Source organism: Pelophylax lessonae (assembly GCF_965119305.1).
Source record: "Pelophylax lessonae genome assembly, chromosome: 6".
Lineage (NCBI taxonomy): Eukaryota > Metazoa > Chordata > Amphibia > Anura > Ranidae > Pelophylax > Pelophylax lessonae.
In genome coordinates, this window is record NC_138773.1 from 111,574,252 (window position 1) to 111,594,007 (window position 19,756).

General features: G+C 40.6%; 1 protein-coding gene across 1 annotated transcript in view; it reads left to right on the forward strand.

Moving 5' to 3' along the window:
- LOC309559164 (dynein axonemal heavy chain 3-like) overlaps positions 1–19,756 on the forward strand; it is a 480,621-nt gene that overhangs the window by 65,826 nt on the left and 395,039 nt on the right. The window contains exons 6-7 of the mRNA XM_082262311.1: positions 1,250–1,341; positions 2,820–2,934. Of these exons, the coding sequence (XP_082118437.1) occupies positions 1,250–1,341; positions 2,820–2,934 (207 nt within the window). The remainder of the gene's footprint in view (positions 1–1,249; positions 1,342–2,819; positions 2,935–19,756) is intronic.

Here is a 19,756-nt window from a genome sequence, read left to right on the forward strand (position 1 = left end):
CTCGCAGCCAGTTAATGGAGGACTACTGTATTCAGGAAGTACTTCCGTCAAATGGGAAGAAAGAATCCCTTCTAACTGTATATATAGTCTTTAGTCTTAGGGAGACTTGTGTGCCTTAATGCCAGCAATTCCTTCCCCTGCCTTGCTGCACTGTCTCTCTACTTTTGTTTCAGTTCTTCACAGAAAGAGTATTTCTGTGATTCATTCGGGGTTTTAACTGGGGGTGTAAAATTTGGCAGCAAGTTGTGGCTTTCTGTTTTTGTCATCTGCTGAAAGATGACAATTCATATCAGCTTTTGAGTATTTCGCTAACAATGACTGGGCGATTGCATAAGGCCCCAATCCTGACAATTCCTCATTATTCCCCTGTTCATTACTGTCACTACTCTGGGGATTTGGCTCTAGTGATTGTTCCTGCTTGTCTCTTTTTCTCAGCATCATTTGGTGATTTTTATTCCTTAAATCCCACAGTAAAAACATTCACATCATCAGTCCTATTCATGGATTCTACCATCCATGCACTCCAAGCATCTCTTTCATTTTAGGCGTATCATGTATCATGAGTACCTCATTTAGAATACTTCTTCCCAGTCCAGTGAACCCAATCTTATATTGTCACAACCCAAGGTCCATATTTATGTATCCTCTCTTCCTTCACGATCAAGTAGTAGGGTTCATTATGGTTATATGCCCTCCTTGCAGCAATTTTATTACCCATCCTTATGGATACTGGACCCTGAACTAAATTTGCCAACCTTAAGCTATTGCCCCCAGGGGTAGCTAATCTCTGGGCAGTGCCAGAATAATATTTTAACTTTTCCTTGTCCTGAGTATAGTCCTTCAGAACAGCCTGAAGATTTCTCAAACTTCCTGTGAGTTCAAATCCCCCTGTGGACTTTTCTGAAGTATTTCCTAAAGATTAATTAAAATTCAATATTTTAAAATCAGGGCTCCTAATCATTCCTCTCTAATCCACCAAAATCCTACTTCCACCTCCCCAAATTCACAAACAAAATTTTACCCAGTTAAATGGTAATAAAAGCTTTGCATAAACTGCAGTAACATTTTTTTTTTTATTAGGTACATCAACATTCTTCTACACAAGAGGTAGAAAAAAATATGATAAATTATCAAACATCAGTATAATCCTGAAAATGTGATGTTTTCTGCATGGCTAGTTTTTATCCATAATTGTCATTGCCTTGCACACCGATCTGTTCTTTAATAATTATAGCATTTTTTTTTCTAGATAAGTGAGATTGTTGGATTTGATATCACTCCAGAACCCAATACATCTCTCATTAATATGTTGGAGTATGGATTGTCCAAATTCATAGATAGGTAAGTTTTTCCTTAATTATTTTATATAAAAACAAGCCTCACGTTTTGCAATTATTGCTTGCTATGATGGCCACAGTCTGACAAATGATGTTTTAGAAGGTGTTTGCATTTAAATTTTAGACGGAGTAGGGGAGGGTTAAAACTCTGGTAATTTTTATTTTTTATTTTTTTATTCCTGTTCTGTGGAGAATTAAAATTTAGGATTGATTCTCACTTTATTTATCAATCACAAGGACAGCAACAAAAGTCAAGGTGCATATAGAACTGAAAAAGTTGGATTCCCTGCTGTGCCATTTTACTCTTGACAGCAGGGACTCCTCTGCTGTCAAAATACACTGATTAATGGTGCAGTTTACTACAGTTACTAAATGAAAGAAAATTTTGCAACATTTCTGTTCCACAGAAGTTGACCGTAAGATTAACTTCTGTGGAACAGGAATGACCATAGATTGATCCAAATTTCAATCCATCTATGACCAGCTTAAGACTCTGCCCCTTCATAAAGGCTTTAAAAATAATAACGCAGATACTGAAAGTGGACTAAAAAATGTTTGTATATATAGGTACTTTGAAGTGTTCAGAATTAGCACTGCATCCATCAACAGCTGGTTCAATTAATAAAAATCTGACTGTAATTCTAACCACTCGCTACTCCATCCAAAGCTACAAATAAAAACATTGAAAACTGATAATTAATTCTGCCAGCAAAGCACACAGGCAGCAAACTGGATGGGTCTTCTCATTTCACATGATTAAAAATCTTCATGAAAAAATGATTTATTTACAAACTAGACAATAGCTAATAATTTTTGCCCATTTTATTTACTCTAAAGTGGTCTATGGTCCAAAAGTTATTTTTGTTGGAATATTTTTTAAAAGTTGCAAAATTGACCCAAATTATCTTGATTGATTAGTAGCCAAGTAAATAGCGAGCAAGAGCTGATATTGCTGGGTATGGCCAGCATTAGTTACCTATGTGGAGAGGAGAATGATTCTTAAGTAAACAAATAGTGAAGATAGCCTCTGCCAATTCATCAGGCATCTTTAATCCAAGATAGTGATGTTTTCCCCTTAGAGTTCATTCTGTTCTGCCTGACAGATTGCTATAATTTCCTGTTAACTATAATGTGGTTGACAGGTATTTCTGGAAGTAAATGTTAATTAACATGCAGCTATTTGTATTAAAGACTGCCAGGTGTCAAGGGATCAAGGGCACCACATCCCAGATAAAGTATCAATATACAAAATATATTACCAAGTATGTCCCAGGTCACAATGCAGACCATCAGGGGTCTCTCCCACAGACAACACAGCTGTGACCAAACATCTGCGGCGGTGGTAAAGGAAGAATCAATTAACTATGAGTGCATTCACCAGCGCCCTCGGAAATCATTGAGAGCTGCAAGCTATCTGCTGCAGTAGAAAATGGGACTTGTAGTTCATTCATTCACAGACCTTATATCATTTGTAAATTATAGGATGGAGCAGATTGGGGCATCAGCAAGCAAAGAATACTCCTTAGAAAAAGCAATGGAAAAGATGAAGTCTGAATGGTCTAATATGAGCTTTAACTTTGTCCGATATCGAGATACGGTAGGTAACTCAAGATATTCAATACCAGAGGAATGTGTGACGAATATCATTTTTTTTCAAGGGTTTTTTTTTTTTTAATCGTAACACATATTTTTTTAAAAATATATATGTACCTCCCTTTCAGTGATATACCATATTAAAATTTTTTTTACTAAGCATTGTGTCCTTTACATTTTAAAGCTTTTGTACGTATCAACCAATCACACTCATTTGTCCTAGTCTGGTTGGAAATACCCAATCTCCCTATTATTTACATTTTTTCATAAATAAGCAACTTTTTTTGATACCCTGGATTTCATAAAGAGCGTTGTAGGCACTGTTTAGGAATGTATCTTCCGATATATATGATTTTGTTGCAGAATTATCTCAAACAGAATTTTACATGTGTGACACAATTTACTCTAACATGAAAGATGTGTAATTTCCCTCCACTTTTCTTACCAATCATGTGGCAGTGTTTTATTACATCATACATTTTTTACAGCCACAGTGTCAGAATGTAAAAATGTCATTCATGATAACTGAATTTGCTGCATGTGTCAGAAATACAGACAAAACCATACAGCAGTTTTTATTCATTTAGGGCAGGACTTTCTAATACGGCTATAAGTCCAGAAAAGCATCATAAATGCTTTATTGAATCATCCCCAATATCTTGTTTTGTTACATGTGGCACTACAGTCTGACAGAGACTGCACTGTGAAATTTAGAAAGTCATAATCTGCGCTTATTGTTTAAACCTAAAATTGAGAAAAAGGAGCGTTGGAAAGCTGCACTCAAAAATATGTGAATACAGACATACAGTATATGGAAAAACGCTATCCTTTTAAGAGTGTAATTGAAGAACAATTCACAATAGCAAATTACCATGTGTACAATAATTCACTATACATATGCTCTATAAGCAAAAAAATGTCACATGTTGTGCATCAGTAAAGTTAACTTCTACAACTGTGAATAAACAAAAAGTCTTCACTTTTAGTGAAAAAAAAAACCATGATGACACTGTAAGAGCAAACTGTAGCCTCTTCATTGTTCCACCACCCAAATGCATGTCCATCCTTACCAGATGGAAGTTCCATTCCATTCCATTTAGTGAGGTCCTCGGTGCTTTGTGATGATGATAATTCTACTGGACCCAGCTCCCTGTTTATATTGTTGTCTCATGGAAATCCATAGCAGTCTCAGCACACAGATGTGGCCACAGACACAAAGAGAAAGAAGACAGACTACATAGTGCCATTTAAAGTGGTTGTAAAGGCTGAAGGCTTTTTACCTTCATGCATTCTATGCATGAGGGTAAAAAACCTTCTGTGTGGTGCTCCACCCACAGCACCTCATCATACTCACCTAAGCCTCCTTTTGATCCAGCAATGTGCATTAAAGCCTCAGCTGTCACAGGACTCTCTCTCCGCATTGGCTGAGACAGCAGCAGGAGCCATTGACTCCCACTGCTGCCAATTACAGCCCATGAGCCAATAAGGATAGAGCAGGGGGCGGGCCGAGTCACAGCTCTATGTGTCTTATAGACACATAGAGCAGGGCTCAGGAGCGAGCACTCATCAATGCCCCCATTGCAAGCAGGAGAGGATCAAGGGTGTTCTGTGCAAAACCATTGCACAGAGTAGGTATGTATAACATCAATGTTACTTTCGTCTACTTAAATAACACTTTTCAGACATTTCAGATGACTAAAATACGACTAAATCTAAAATTACATTTTATTCAAAAGACTATGACTAAAACTTAATCGAAATTTGAGGATCAGGGGTGCTCTGTGCAAAACCATTGCACAGAGTAGGTATGTATAACATCAATGTTACTTTCGTCTACTTAAATAACACTTTTCAGACATTTCAGATGACTAAAATACGACTAAATCTAAAATTACATTTTATTCAAAAGACTATGACTAAAACTTAATCGAAATTTGAGGATCAGGGGTGCTCTGTGCAAAACCATTGCACAGAGTAGGTATGTATAACATCAATGTTACTTTCGTCTACTTAAATAACACTTTTCAGACATTTCAGATGACTAAAATATGACTAAATCTAAAATTACATTTTATTCAAAAGACTATGACTAAAACTTAATCGAAATTTGAGGATCAGGGGTGCTCTGTGCAAAACCATTGCACAGAGTAGGTATGTATAACATCAATGTTACTTTCGTCTACTTAACACTTTTCAGACATTTCAGATGACTAAAATACGACTAAAACTAAAATGACATTTTATTCAAAAGACTATGACTAAAACTTAATCGAAATTTGACATAAAAATTAGCATTGTATGACATTTCTTCTTTTTTTTTTAAAGCCAAACCTTTAATACCACTTTAAAATGACCACTTTAGTAGATCAAAAAGATACTCACAAAGAACTGAAGAGTAAAAGCTTGTAAATAATGCTTCGCCTCGATCAGCAGGCGTGATGATGTCAGAGCCAAGCCCAGACCGATGCATTTTCTGACAAGGGACAGAGTTCAGCTCCTGATGCCAGATACTGCATTATAGGGACTACAGAGAGCAAAGAGTCCCTGTGTCCCTGCCCCTTCTAAGTCGGCTGCTGGAGTGAATTAAATAATTCATTTTTTTTTAAAGGGCCATGATTGCAGGCATTACTAAAAACCGAAGAATAAAACAGAAGCCTATTAATAATCTTTACTAAAACCTAAATATATAGTAGGAATGCCGCCCAGTCACATCTAGTGGTCAAATAATATATTACAGCTAAACCACCACAGATTGGGCTAGTGTAAGATTCTGGTACCTCTGGTACCCTTATTTTCTATTTTCTTTCGATATGCGTCCCACCTTTCTAATTAGGTGGTACGCATACACCTTTAAGACGGATGACGTCATCGCCGAGCGCCCCAGAGCGGCTATTTCAACCGCCGGCGTTCTCTCTCACATTGTTCGTTCAACCTGCCTGTGTGTCCACATGCTTACAAGCTTGTCTTGCTACCGGAACCTCCAGCTATTCTCTTTTACTTGGAAACAGACCGGAACCTCACTACTGATCCCTGTATCTCGCTACTGGATCACTCCCTCACTACTGGACCCTTCTACTACTAACCTTACTAGTGATAAGTACCCCACAGGGGAATCCTCCATAACCTTACTTACACTATCTACCTCTGCACATTAAGGACTATCTGCAATGTTACATAGATTGCTAGCTCTTGAGTCTACTACCATCTATCCTTGCACTGGGTTAGTCTATCCTGTATTTGTCATCTGCTGTCCTTACCACCTGTTACCATACTCGATTACTAACCTATCTGCATTCTACCTAATACCATCTAATACTCTCCTGAACATTTCTATCAAGTGCTTACCATCTCTGTCACTGTTCACACCTGTCCCTTCAGCACATCATCTTCATACTATCATATACATCCTATCACTCCAGGAACATAAATCTTTGTTTGTCAAATCAATCAAAACACATATATAAAAAATAAAAAAATAAATGTATCTCCAACGAGACCACAGAATATACAAACATAAAAAATATACACAACTAATGAGGGAGGAGCCCGAAGATGGTGCCAGCAAGAAGCCGACGGTAGGCTAGTGAAACTTCCCATCCATATGCTGCTGGAGGAGAATCTGCAGCTCTGCTAGTCTCTCGGCTGCCCCAGCCCCAGTAGCCACCTACCTCACTCAGACTGTGGTTGCCCGGTAAGGGGGGGGGGACCCTGGATCGCTAGTCCTTAGGGAGTCGGACAGAAGCTGCCAGAGGAGGAAGGAGATCCAGGAGGCCCCAGATGAGAGAGGAGGAGGGGGAGGAGAGCAGCAAGTCTGTCAGGAAGGAGAGCAGGCACCAGGAGTGAGTGTGCTTTGCGGTGGTGTAGGGGTGGCTCGGCTCGATTCATAGGGGGAAGTAGTGTCTCGCCATGGCTTGGAGTGTCCCGGCTGCTGGCTTTGAGCTTGTCGGAACAGAGCCAGAGCTGGACGGAGCTAGGTGAGGATCCCCCCCGAAGGAGAACCCGGAGGCACTGGAGGCAAAGTACTAGGAGTGAAAGAGAGGAGACAGCCATAAAGGAAGCTATAAGCCATAAAGCAAGCCTTTACCACATGGACAGTCCTTGGTGGCATAGGCCTTACTGCTCCACAGTCCCATGAAAAGTCCCATGATGGCTGTTGGACCATGGCTGCTGCACTGGATACCTTTGTGTAGTGACTACCTATACTGGCCTCGAGAGCTGAGCTCCGAAACATGTAACCGCCCACCACCCACTGTACCGGATACCGGCGGCTGAATCCCCGCCCTGCTTTCAGGAAGTCTCATGCCGACACAGCTGAGACACAGTTGAGAGGATGTACCTACAGGAAGCGGAACACCGGATATCCGCATTACAGCATCACAGAACAGCGGATTTGAAGAATAAAGATGGATCTTTACCATGCCTATGTCACATTTATCATATGTGAGTGCTTTTAATCCTTTATCTTAATAAATACTTTGAGCCTACTGCACGTTGAGGCACCTTCTTATTCTTGTCACTTTCAGAGCAGCTTCTCCTCTCTAGTGCTGCCGAGGTGCAGAGACTCACAAATAGCCTGCAGTATGCCACGGAAGCACCCATACAACAAACCCTTGTTTTCAAAAGGTTACAGAACCAAATTAAAAATTAAAGGACAACATAAATGTGGTGCAATGAAAGAACACCCCCGATATATGAACGTAAGGAAGCAGCACTCCATCGATATAAGAGTCATTGCATTTACCTCCTTGTGGAACCCCCTTCTTTTTCTTTTTTCAGTGGGGGTGGGGTTTTTTTTTCACTCTTTTTTTTTTTTTTTCTCTTCCGCTTGCCTCCTTTTAGAACTATGAATGAAAGACCTGTGCTAAAAAGGTTTAAAATGGGTTAAAGACAGTACTTAAGTTATAATAAAAGTGAACAGTGTTAAAGAACCAGAAGCGTATTAGGACAACATTCCTAAGACACCCTAAAGATACCTAAATATGAGAGGAAAACCTGGGAAAGGAGCTGGGGCCAGTCTCCCCAAAGAAAGCGCTAACCCAGGCACAATTAAAAAATATATGACACTGGATGGAAGCCAGGATAGCACAGCCCCGGCAAAACAATCAGGAACTAACGGCAAACGAATGGAGGGAGCGAGTAAAAATGAGCAAAATTGGAAATCGCTGGGTTTAAACAGTTCAAACTATTCAAAAGCGGAACTTCAGATAGACAGTGATTCTGAAGAGAGGAGTATAGAAGACCAAAGAACAAAAGCACAGATCCCAACTAAAACCGAGATGGCAGACATGTTTGTGAAAGGATTTATCTTTAAAAATAGATATGGCAACTTTGCATAAAGAAAACAACAAGAGAAGGGCGCACCGACCTTGTGAATTATTAAAATCAAAGAAGGGTAGCGTACAATATACTCACAAACGTAGCATATGAACAAGCATATAGGAAATGGGCACCGCTCGCTTCCAGGACACTTCTCTACTGCTGGATAGCATGATGGTGTCCTCAAAACCTGATGTGGCTTATGCGTTTCGAGGGAGGACCCTCTTCCTCAGAGCCAAAAGTGGCGATTTTAGAAATAAAGGAACTTAAAGAACAAATGAACAAATGGAAAACCTACAAATTGAACATAGAAACATGCTATATAAAATGGAGGACCAGGAAAATTGAAAAGGAAAAAGCTAAGAATTTTAGGGTCTGCCAGGAAACATCAAAGGAAGAGGACTTAAAAAGTATAATGGATAAAGTGTTCCACCCACTGTTAGGAAGAACAACATCTGAAACCCTAAAGATTTAAAGAGTGCATAGGATCAGAGATGTAATTGTAAGATTCCATAACTTCACAGATAAAGAGCAGATCTGGGAGAAGCTGGGACTTTCCCACCCTGTGAAATATGAAGAGGCAACACTCCAAAAGTTTGCAGACTTAGCCCCAGAAACATTGGCAAGAAGAAGACTCCTCAAGCCATTATTGGAACAAATGAGAACACAATATTCAGATTTTTGGGGGTTTTCCGGCATGCCTGAAAGAGGGTAGATCGGCTAGATATAAATTTCCAGAAGACCTGGAAGAATTCTGTAAGAAACTTCAGCACTGGAAGTTAACCTCAAAAAATACGATAACAAATAAAAAATAGACTAAGACAAAGGGTGATGGGGAGAGGAGAGGAGGAGGAGGGGGAGAAAGAAAAGAAAAAAGGACAAGATAGTATAGTGGGGAGGCGTGTTAGGGGGACCAAGGGATGGGTAAGGGGAAGCAGATTGAATGATAGGATTTGATGATGATGGGTATCTTTAGAGCTGAGCTGGTGTTGGATTTTCACCTCTATGGAAATAAGGTGGTGGATCCAGCTGGGGTTCAAGGACAGAGCTCAACCTCACGGATAGAAAGTTGATAGGCAGGAAGTTATAGGATAGAGGATACTAGTCTTAACTTTAAGGCCAGAGGAGGGCCAAAATTTCCCATTACATGGGTTAGAGGGTGGGCGGGAGTTGGGAGGGGGACAGGAGGGCAGAGGGGTAAAGAGAATGGGAAGAGGGGCAGGGGGAAGGGAACCGCCTAACTTGTATAGATGGATCAACGCACTGGGTTCTCTAAGGTGTTACCTTAGGTCTGTCTTCCCTTCTGCCTCCCCCGGTCCTAAACAGGGTCCTAAGGGAAGATGTGTGAAAAGAAAGAAACATGAGAGGAACGGAAGGGTTGGAACAGGGAAAGACAGACATGACTGCAATTAATTTCTTATCTTACATCGTTAAGGGGTTGAATACACCGGAGAAAAGACACAAAATATTAAAAGAAATTAAGCAATATGCAGCTGAGACAATATTCCTACAGGAAACACATTTTACCCATTATTTCAGAATAAAACTATACTTAAAAGAACATCCAAATTGGTATTACGGGGTAGCCATAGGTAAAGCCAGAAGATCACAGTTTACCCTGACGGAGAGGATGGTAGATACAGAAGGTAGGTATCTGTTTTTAAAAGGAAGGCTACATTCGATAGACTGTACATTAGCAAATATATATAGCCCGAATAAAAATCCAACAGGGTACCTAGCAGAAACTTTGAATAAACGAATGGACTTCAAAGAAGGCTGCGTGATCATGGCCGGAGATCTCAATTTTTGCATGAACCCGAATATACTGTAGATAGCACATCACGTACCTTGCGGTACCTTGCGTCAACGTCACTTCCGGTCTGCAGTCTGCCATGGTTGGAACGCGGAAGCTCCCCGGCACTGCGAGCTACACCCTGAGTCGATCAGAAAAACTCCTCACCGTGAGTCACTATAATCTACTTTTGCCTCTTCTAATTCTACTTTTGCCTCTTCATATTTCACCCTGTGAAATATGAAGAGGCAACACTCCAAATGTTTGCAGACTTAGCCCCAGAAACATTGGCAAGAAGAAGACTCCTCAAGCCATTATTGGAACAAATGAGAACACAATATTCAGATTTTTGGGGGTTTTCCGGCATGCCTGAAAGAGGGTAGATCGGCTAGATATAAATTTCCAGAAGACCTGGAAGAATTCTGTAAGAAACTTCAGCACTGGAAGTTAACCTCAAAAAATATGATAACAAATAAAAAATAGACTAAGACAAAGGGTGATGGGGAGAGGAGAGGAGGAGGAGGGGGAGAAAGAAAAGAAAAAAGGACAAGATAGTATAGTGGGGAGGCGTGTTAGGGGGACCAAGGGATGGGTAAGGGGAAGCAGATTGAATGATAGGATTTGATGATGATGGGTATCTTTAGAGCTGAGCTGGTGTTGGATTTTCACCTCTATGGAAATAAGGTGGTGGATCCAGCTGGGGTTCAAGGACAGAGCTCAACCTCACGGATAGAAAGTTGATAGGCAGGAAGTTATAGGATAGAGGATACTAGTCTTAACTTTAAGGCCAGAGGAGGGCCAAAATTTCCCATTACATGGGTTAGAGGGTGGGCGGGAGTTGGGAGGGGGACAGGAGGGCAGAGGGGTAAAGAGAATGGGAAGAGGGGCAGGGGGAAGGGAACCGCCTAACTTGTATAGATGGATCAACGCACTGGGTTCTCTAAGGTGTTACCTTAGGTCTGTCTTCCCTTCTGCCTCCCCCGGTCCTAAACAGGGTCCTAAGGGAAGATGTGTGAAAAGAAAGAAACATGAGAGGAACGGAAGGGTTGGAACAGGGAAAGACAGACATGACTGCAATTAATTTCTTATCTTACATCGTTAAGGGGTTGAATACACCGGAGAAAAGACACAAAATATTAAAAGAAATTAAGCAATATGCAGCTGAGACAATATTCCTACAGGAAACACATTTTACCCATTATTTCAGAATAAAACTATACTTAAAAGAACATCCAAATTGGTATTACGGGGTAGCCATAGGTAAAGCCAGAAGATCACAGTTTACCCTGACGGAGAGGATGGTAGATACAGAAGGTAGGTATCTGTTTTTAAAAGGAAGGCTACATTCGATAGACTGTACATTAGCAAATATATATAGCCCGAATAAAAATCCAACAGGGTACCTAGCAGAAACTTTGAATAAACGAATGGACTTCAAAGAAGGCTGCGTGATCATGGCCGGAGATCTCAATTTTTGCATGAACCCGAATATACTGTAGATAGCACATCACGTACCTTGCGGTACCTTGCGTCAACGTCACTTCCGGTCTGCAGTCTGCCATGGTTGGAACGCGGAAGCTCCCCGGCACTGCGAGCTACACCCTGAGTCGATCAGAAAAACTCCTCACCGTGAGTCACTATAATCTACTTTATACTTTCAACATTATATATTGCACTATGGGGTTTTTATGCTTGAATACCCAGATGAGATCCGCCTATCTGTAAGGATTCTCAGGAGCCAGATCTGGGAGTTTCGAATTTGAATACTAGACCCCCCTGTGGATATCCTCACAGCCACTATTGGTACCTTTCTGTCTAAGGGTGAGTGTGACCTCTAGTGGAGAGTTAGATCACAAGCACTTGAAGTTCACTATATTCACTTTCACATTAATTTTTTAAAGCACAGTTGCATTGTTTATGGACTACTTTTTTATTCATTATTTATCGGTTTTATATTTATAACATATTTATTATTATATAGTATTCTGTCACTTCACATTAAATAACTTTCACCAGCACTTTGTGTTTTTTTTAATAATCCAACCATATATATTTTACCCACATGGTATTCCCCGATTATACACACCTCTGCACTGGCACTTTACTCCGCACATAATTTTTAAAGTGATACCCTATGGTTTGGACATACCACTATTTTACCAAATATTTATTAGGTAGCGCCGGCTCGAAATACTTCTCTGTTTTTATAATACTTGACCCCTAATCCTTAGGGGTTGGTTGGTGGCTGTTTCCTACTTGTAAAAAGTCTCTGTGAATAATCCATAGCGCTGGTCCCCCCCATTTCATACTTAGCACATCACGTGTACAGGGAATAAAAGAAAGTCAATTAAATATGATCAAAAAGAAATTATATCAAAGCCAACTGATAGATATATGGAGGGCTCAACACCCAAACTTTTTGGACTTTACATTCTATTCCCCATGGGACGTATTCTAGGATTGATTATATTATGACAGAACATAAATTAAAAGAGCTGGTGGAAAAAATTAATATTGATATAACGTCAATTCCAAACCACGCCCCTGTGTCCATGAAGATGAGGATACCAGGAACCCATAAAAAGATGAACACATGGAGATTAAATGAAGATCTGTTACAAAAGAAGGAAATAGAAGAAAGGTTAAAAAAAGAACAGTTGTATAAAATAAATGAATCAAATGAAGTGTCAGAGGCCACGGTATAGGAGGCGCATAAAGCCTATATTAGGGGTATCCTAATAGCCATAGGAGCAAAAAAAAGAAGGAAAGAACAAAAAAAGGAACTTTTAATAAAAGAAATATATGAACTTGAACAAAAACATAAACAAAAACTGACCCTGAAGTCCATCAGATCCTGACGATAAAAAGAGACATGCTACAGAGGCTAATGGAACAAAAAACCAAACAAGTCTTTAACAGAATAGCCAAAGAAAGGTATCAATGGGGAAATACATCAGGTGAACAACTAGCGAGACTGTTAAGAAAAAGAAAATCAACACATTTTATAGAAAAAATAAAAAATAAAGGAGGAGAGATGATGTAGTCAACACCAAAAATAGCTGAAGTATTTCAAAAATATTAAAGTGCACTATATTCCAAAAAAAAAAAAGGGGGAACACAAGAAACGGAATTAAACAGAGAAGAAAAGAATAAAGGTTACCTAAGAGAGGCTAGATTACCTAGATTAGCAGATGAAAAATTATAGCTGTTAGAAAAACCCTATTTCAGAAGAGGAGATCCGTAAAACACTAAAAGAATCGGCAACAAGGAAAAGCCCTGGGCCTGATGGGTTTTCAACTTATAAAGAAAATATGTTCATATATGAATGGATTGGAAAGGAATTTTGGGATGAGAAGGGAAGCCCTCTTAGCATCTATTACCATTACCGTAATACCCAAGGAAGGGAATGACGCAAACCTATGTTTGAGCTATAGACCAATTGCTCTATTAAATGCTGACACCAAGTTATTTGCTAAAATACTGGCATCCGAGATGAAAGATCTGATGAAAGAAAGGGTACATGCTGATCAAGTAGGATTTATCCCAGGTAGATACTGTATATCATTTGAAAGTCTGATAAATATTGTCTAATGTCAGTGGCTAACTATAAATAACTATATATGTTTAAGTGTGCATATATGTGTTTTATATATACAATGTATGTGTATATATAGAGTATATATATATATTTATATATACAGTATTTCACAAAAGTGAGTACACCCCTCACATTTTTGTAAATATTTTACTATATCTTTTGATGTGACAACACTGAGGAAATGACACTTTTCTACAATGTAAACAGTGTACAGCTGGTATAACAGTGTCAATTTACTGTCCCCTCAAAATAACTCAACACACAGCCCTTAATGTCTAAACCTCTGGCAAAAGTACATCCCTAAGTGAAAATGTCCAAATTCAGCCCAATTAGCCATTTCCCCTCCCCAGTGTCATGTAACTCGTTAGTGTCACAAGGTCTCAGGTGTGAATGGGGAGCAGGTGTGTTAAATTTGGTGTTATCTCTCTCACTCTCTCATACTGGTCACTAGAAGTTCAACATGGCACCTCATGGCAAAGAACTCTCAGAGGATCTGAAAAAAAGAATTTTTCAGATCCCTAAAACTGAGACCCTGAAACTGAGCTGCAGCACGGTGGCCAAGACCATACAGTGGTTTAACAGGACAGGTTCCACTCAGAACAGGCCAAGCTATGGTCGACCATGGACGTTGAGTGCATGTGCTCAGAGTTATAGGTTGTCTTTGGGAAATAGATGTATGAGTGCGGCCAGCATTGCTGCAGAGGTTGAAGGGGTGGGGGGTCAGCCTGTCAGTGCTCAGACCATAAGCTGCACACTGCATCAAATTGGTCTGCAAGGTTGTGATCCCAGAAGGAAGCCTCTTCTAAACATGATACACAAGAAAGCCCGCAAACAGTTTGCTGAAGACAAGCAGACTAAGTGCATGGATTACTGGAACCATGTCCTGTGGTCTGATGGGACCAAGATAAACTTATTTGGTTCAGATGGTGTCAAGCGTGTGTGGCGACAACCAGTAGTACTAAGACAAGTGTGTCTTGCCTACAGCCCATGAGCCAATGAGGATAGAGCAGGGGGCGGGCCGAGTCACAGCTCTATGTGTCTTATAGACACATAGAGCAGGGCTCAGGAGCGAGCACTCATCAATGCCCCCATTGCAAGCAGGAGAGGATCAAGGGTGCTCTGTGCAAAACCATTGCACAGAGTAGGTATGTATAACATCAATGTTACTTTCGTCTACTTAAATAACACTTTTCAGACATTTCAGATGACTAAAATACGACTAAATCTAAAATTACATTTTATTCAAAAGACTATGACTAAAACTTAATCGAAATTTGAGGATCAGGGGTGCTCTGTGCAAAACCATTGCACAGAGTAGGTATGTATAACATCAATGTTACTTTCGTCTACTTAAATAACACTTTTCAGACATTTCAGATGACTAAAATACGACTAAATCTAAAATTACATTTTATTCAAAAGACTATGACTAAAACTTAATCGAAATTTGAGGATCAGGGGTGCTCTGTGCAAAACCATTGCACAGAGTAGGTATGTATAACATCAATGTTACTTTCGTCTACTTAACACTTTTCAGACATTTCAGATGACTAAAATACGACTAAAACTAAAATGACATTTTATTCAAAAGACTATGACTAAAACTTAATCGAAATTTGACATAAAAATTTGCATTGTATGACATTTCTTCTTTTTTTTTTAAAGCCAAACCTTTAATACCACTTTAAAATGACCACTTTAGTAGATCAAAAAGATACTCACAAAGAACTGAAGAGTAAAAGCTTGTAAATAATGCTTCGCCTCGATCAGCAGGCGTGATGATGTCAGAGCCAAGCCCAGACCGATGCATTTTCTGACAAGGGACAGAGTTCAGCTCCTGATGCCAGATACTGCATTATAGGGACTACAGAGAGCAAAGAGTCCCTGTGTCCCTGCCCCTTCTAAGTCGGCTGCTGGAGTGAATTAAATAATTAATTTTTTTTTAAAGGGCCATGATTGCAGGCATTACTAAAAACCGAAGAATAAAACAGAAGCCTATTAATAATCTTTACTAAAACCTAAATATATAGTAGGAATGCCGCCCAGTCACATCTAGTGGTCAAATAATATATTACAGCTAAACCACCACAGATTGGGCTAGTGTAAGATTCTGGTACCTCTGGTACCCTTATTTTCTATTTTCTTTCGATATGCGTCCCACCTTTCTAATTAGGTGGTACGCATACACCTTTAAGACGGATGACGTCATCGCCGAGCGCCCCAGAGCGGCTATTTCAACCGCCGGCGTTCTCTCTCACATTGTTCGTTCAACCTGCCTGTGTGTCCACATGCTTACAAGCTTGTCTTGCTACCGGAACCTCCAGCTATTCTCTTTTACTTGGAAACAGACCGGAACCTCGCTACTGATCCCTGTATCTCGCTACTGGATCACTCCCTCACTACTGGACCCTTCTACTACTAACCTTACTAGTGATAAGTACCCCACAGGGGAATCCTCCATAACCTTACTTACACTATCTACCTCTGCACATTAAGGACTATCTGCAATGTTACATAGATTGCTAGCTCTTGAGTCTACTACCATCTATCCTTGCACTGGGTTAGTCTATCCTGTATTTGTCATCTGCTGTCCTTACCACCTGTTACCATACTCGATTACTAACCTATCTGCATTCTACCTAATACCATCTAATACTCTCCTGAACATTTCTATCAAGTGCTTACCATCTCTGTCACTGTTCACACCTGTCCCTTCAGCACATCATCTTCATACTATCATATACATCCTATCACTCCAGGAACATAAATCTTTGTTTGTCAAATCAATCAAAACACATATATAAAAAATAAAAAAATAAATGTATCTCCAACGAGACCACAGAATATACAAACATAAAAAATATACACAACTAATGAGGGAGGAGCCCGAAGATGGTGCCAGCAAGAAGCCGACGGTAGGCTAGTGAAACTTCCCATCCATATGCTGCTGGAGGAGAATCTGCAGCTCTGCTAGTCTCTCGGCTGCCCCAGCCCCAGTAGCCACCTACCTCACTCAGACTGTGGTTGCCCGGTAAGGGGGGGGGGACCCTGGATCGCTAGTCCTTAGGGAGTCGGACAGAAGCTGCCAGAGGAGGAAGGAGATCCAGGAGGCCCCAGATGAGAGAGGAGGAGGGGGAGGAGAGCAGCAAGTCTGTCAGGAAGGAGAGCAGGCACCAGGAGTGAGTGTGCTTTGCGGTGGTGTAGGGGTGGCTCGGCTCGATTCATAGGGGGAAGTAGTGTCTCGCCATGGCTTGGAGTGTCCCGGCTGCTGGCTTTGAGCTTGTCGGAACAGAGCCAGAGCTGGACGGAGCTAGGTGAGGATCCCCCCCGAAGGAGAACCCGGAGGCACTGGAGGCAAAGTACTAGGAGTGAAAGAGAGGAGACAGCCATAAAGGAAGCTATAAGCCATAAAGCAAGCCTTTACCACATGGACAGTCCTTGGTGGCATAGGCCTTACTGCTCCACAGTCCCATGAAAAGTCCCATGATGGCTGTTGGACCATGGCTGCTGCACTGGATACCTTTGTGTAGTGACTACCTATACTGGCCTCGAGAGCTGAGCTCCGAAACATGTAACCGCCCACCACCCACTGTACCGGATACCGGCGGCTGAATCCCCGCCCTGCTTTCAGGAAGTCTCATGCCGACACAGCTGAGACACAGTTGAGAGGATGTACCTACAGGAAGCGGAACACCGGATATCCGCATTACAGCATCACAGAACAGCGGATTTGAAGAATAAAGATGGATCTTTACCATGCCTACTTTATACTTTCAACATTATATATTGCACTATGGGGTTTTTATGCTTGAATACCCAGATGAGATCCGCCTATCTGTAAGGTTAAAAAAAGAACAGTTGTATAAAATAAATGAATCAAATGAAGTGTCAGAGGCCACGGTATAGGAGGCGCATAAAGCCTATATTAGGGGTATCCTAATAGCCATAGGAGCAAAAAAAAGAAGGAAAGAACAAAAAAAGGAACTTTTAATAAAAGAAATATATGAACTTGAACAAAAACATAAACAAAAACTGACCCTGAAGTCCATCAGATCCTGACGATAAAAAGAGACATGCTACAGAGGCTAATGGAACAAAAAACCAAACAAGTCTTTAACAGAATAGCCAAAGAAAGGTATCAATGGGGAAATACATCAGGTGAACAACTAGCGAGACTGTTAAGAAAAAGAAAATCAACACATTTTATAGAAAAAATAAAAAATAAAGGAGGAGAGATGATGTAGTCAACACCAAAAATAGCTGAAGTATTTCAAAAATATTAAAGTGCACTATATTCCAAAAAAAAAAAAGGGGGAACACAAGAAACGGAATTAAACAGAGAAGAAAAGAATAAAGGTTACCTAAGAGAGGCTAGATTACCTAGATTAGCAGATGAAAAATTATAGCTGTTAGAAAAACCCTATTTCAGAAGAGGAGATCCGTAAAACACTAAAAGAATCGGCAACAAGGAAAAGCCCTGGGCCTGATGGGTTTTCAACTTATAAAGAAAATATGTTCATATATGAATGGATTGGAAAGGAATTTTGGGATGAGAAGGGAAGCCCTCTTAGCATCTATTACCATTACCGTAATACCCAAGGAAGGGAATGACGCAAATCTATGTTTGAGCTATAGACCAATTGCTCTATTAAATGCTGACACCAAGTTATTTGCTAAAATACTGGCATCCGAGATGAAAGATCTGATGAAAGAAAGGGTACATGCTGATCAAGTAGGATTTATCCCAGGTAGATACTGTATATCATTTGAAAGTCTGATAAATATTGTCTAATGTCAGTGGCTAACTATAAATAACTATATATGTTTAAGTGTGCATATATGTGTTTTATATATACAATGTATGTGTATATATAGAGTATATATATATATTTATATATACAGTATTTCACAAAAGTGAGTACACCCCTCACATTTTTGTAAATATTTTACTATATCTTTTGATGTGACAACACTGAGGAAATGACACTTTTCTACAATGTAAACAGTGTACAGCTGGTATAACAGTGTCAATTTACTGTCCCCTCAAAATAACTCAACACACAGCCCTTAATGTCTAAACCTCTGGCAAAAGTACATCCCTAAGTGAAAATGTCCAAATTCAGCCCAATTAGCCATTTCCCCTCCCCAGTGTCATGTAACTCGTTAGTGTCACAAGGTCTCAGGTGTGAATGGGGAGCAGGTGTGTTAAATTTGGTGTTATCTCTCTCACTCTCTCATACTGGTCACTAGAAGTTCAACATGGCACCTCATGGCAAAGAACTCTCAGAGGATCTGAAAAAAAGAATTTTTCAGATCCCTAAAACTGAGACCCTGAAACTGAGCTGCAGCACGGAGGCCAAGACCATACAGTGGTTTAACAGGACAGGTTCCACTCAGAACAGGCCAAGCTATGGTCGACCATGGACGTTGAGTGCATGTGCTCAGAGTTATAGGTTGTCTTTGGGAAATAGATGTATGAGTGCGGCCAGCATTGCTGCAGAGGTTGAAGGGGTGGGGGGTCAGCCTGTCAGTGCTCAGACCATAAGCTGCACACTGCATCAAATTGGTCTGCAAGGTTGTGATCCCAGAAGGAAGCCTCTTCTAAACATGATACACAAGAAAGCCCGCAAACAGTTTGCTGAAGACAAGCAGACTAAGTGCATGGATTACTGGAACCATGTCCTGTGGTCTGATGGGACCAAGATAAACTTATTTGGTTCAGATGGTGTCAAGCGTGTGTGGCGACAACCAGTAGTACTAAGACAAGTGTGTCTTGCCTACAGTTAAGCATTGTGGTGGGAGTGTCCTGGTCTGGGGCTGCATGAGTGCTGCCGGCACTGGGCAGCTACAGTTCATTGAGGGAACCATGAATGCCAACATGTACTGTGACATACTGAAGCAGAGCATGATCCCCTCCCTTCAGAGACCGGGCCGCAGGGCAGTATTCCAACATGATAACGACCCCAAATATACCTCCTTGAGCATCTGTGGGGCATCCTCAAACGGAAGGTGGAGGAGCACAAGGTCTCTAATATCCCCCAGCTCCGTGATGTCCTCATGGAGGAGTGGAAGAGGACCTTAGTGGCAACTTATAAAGCTCTGATAAACTCCATGCCGAAG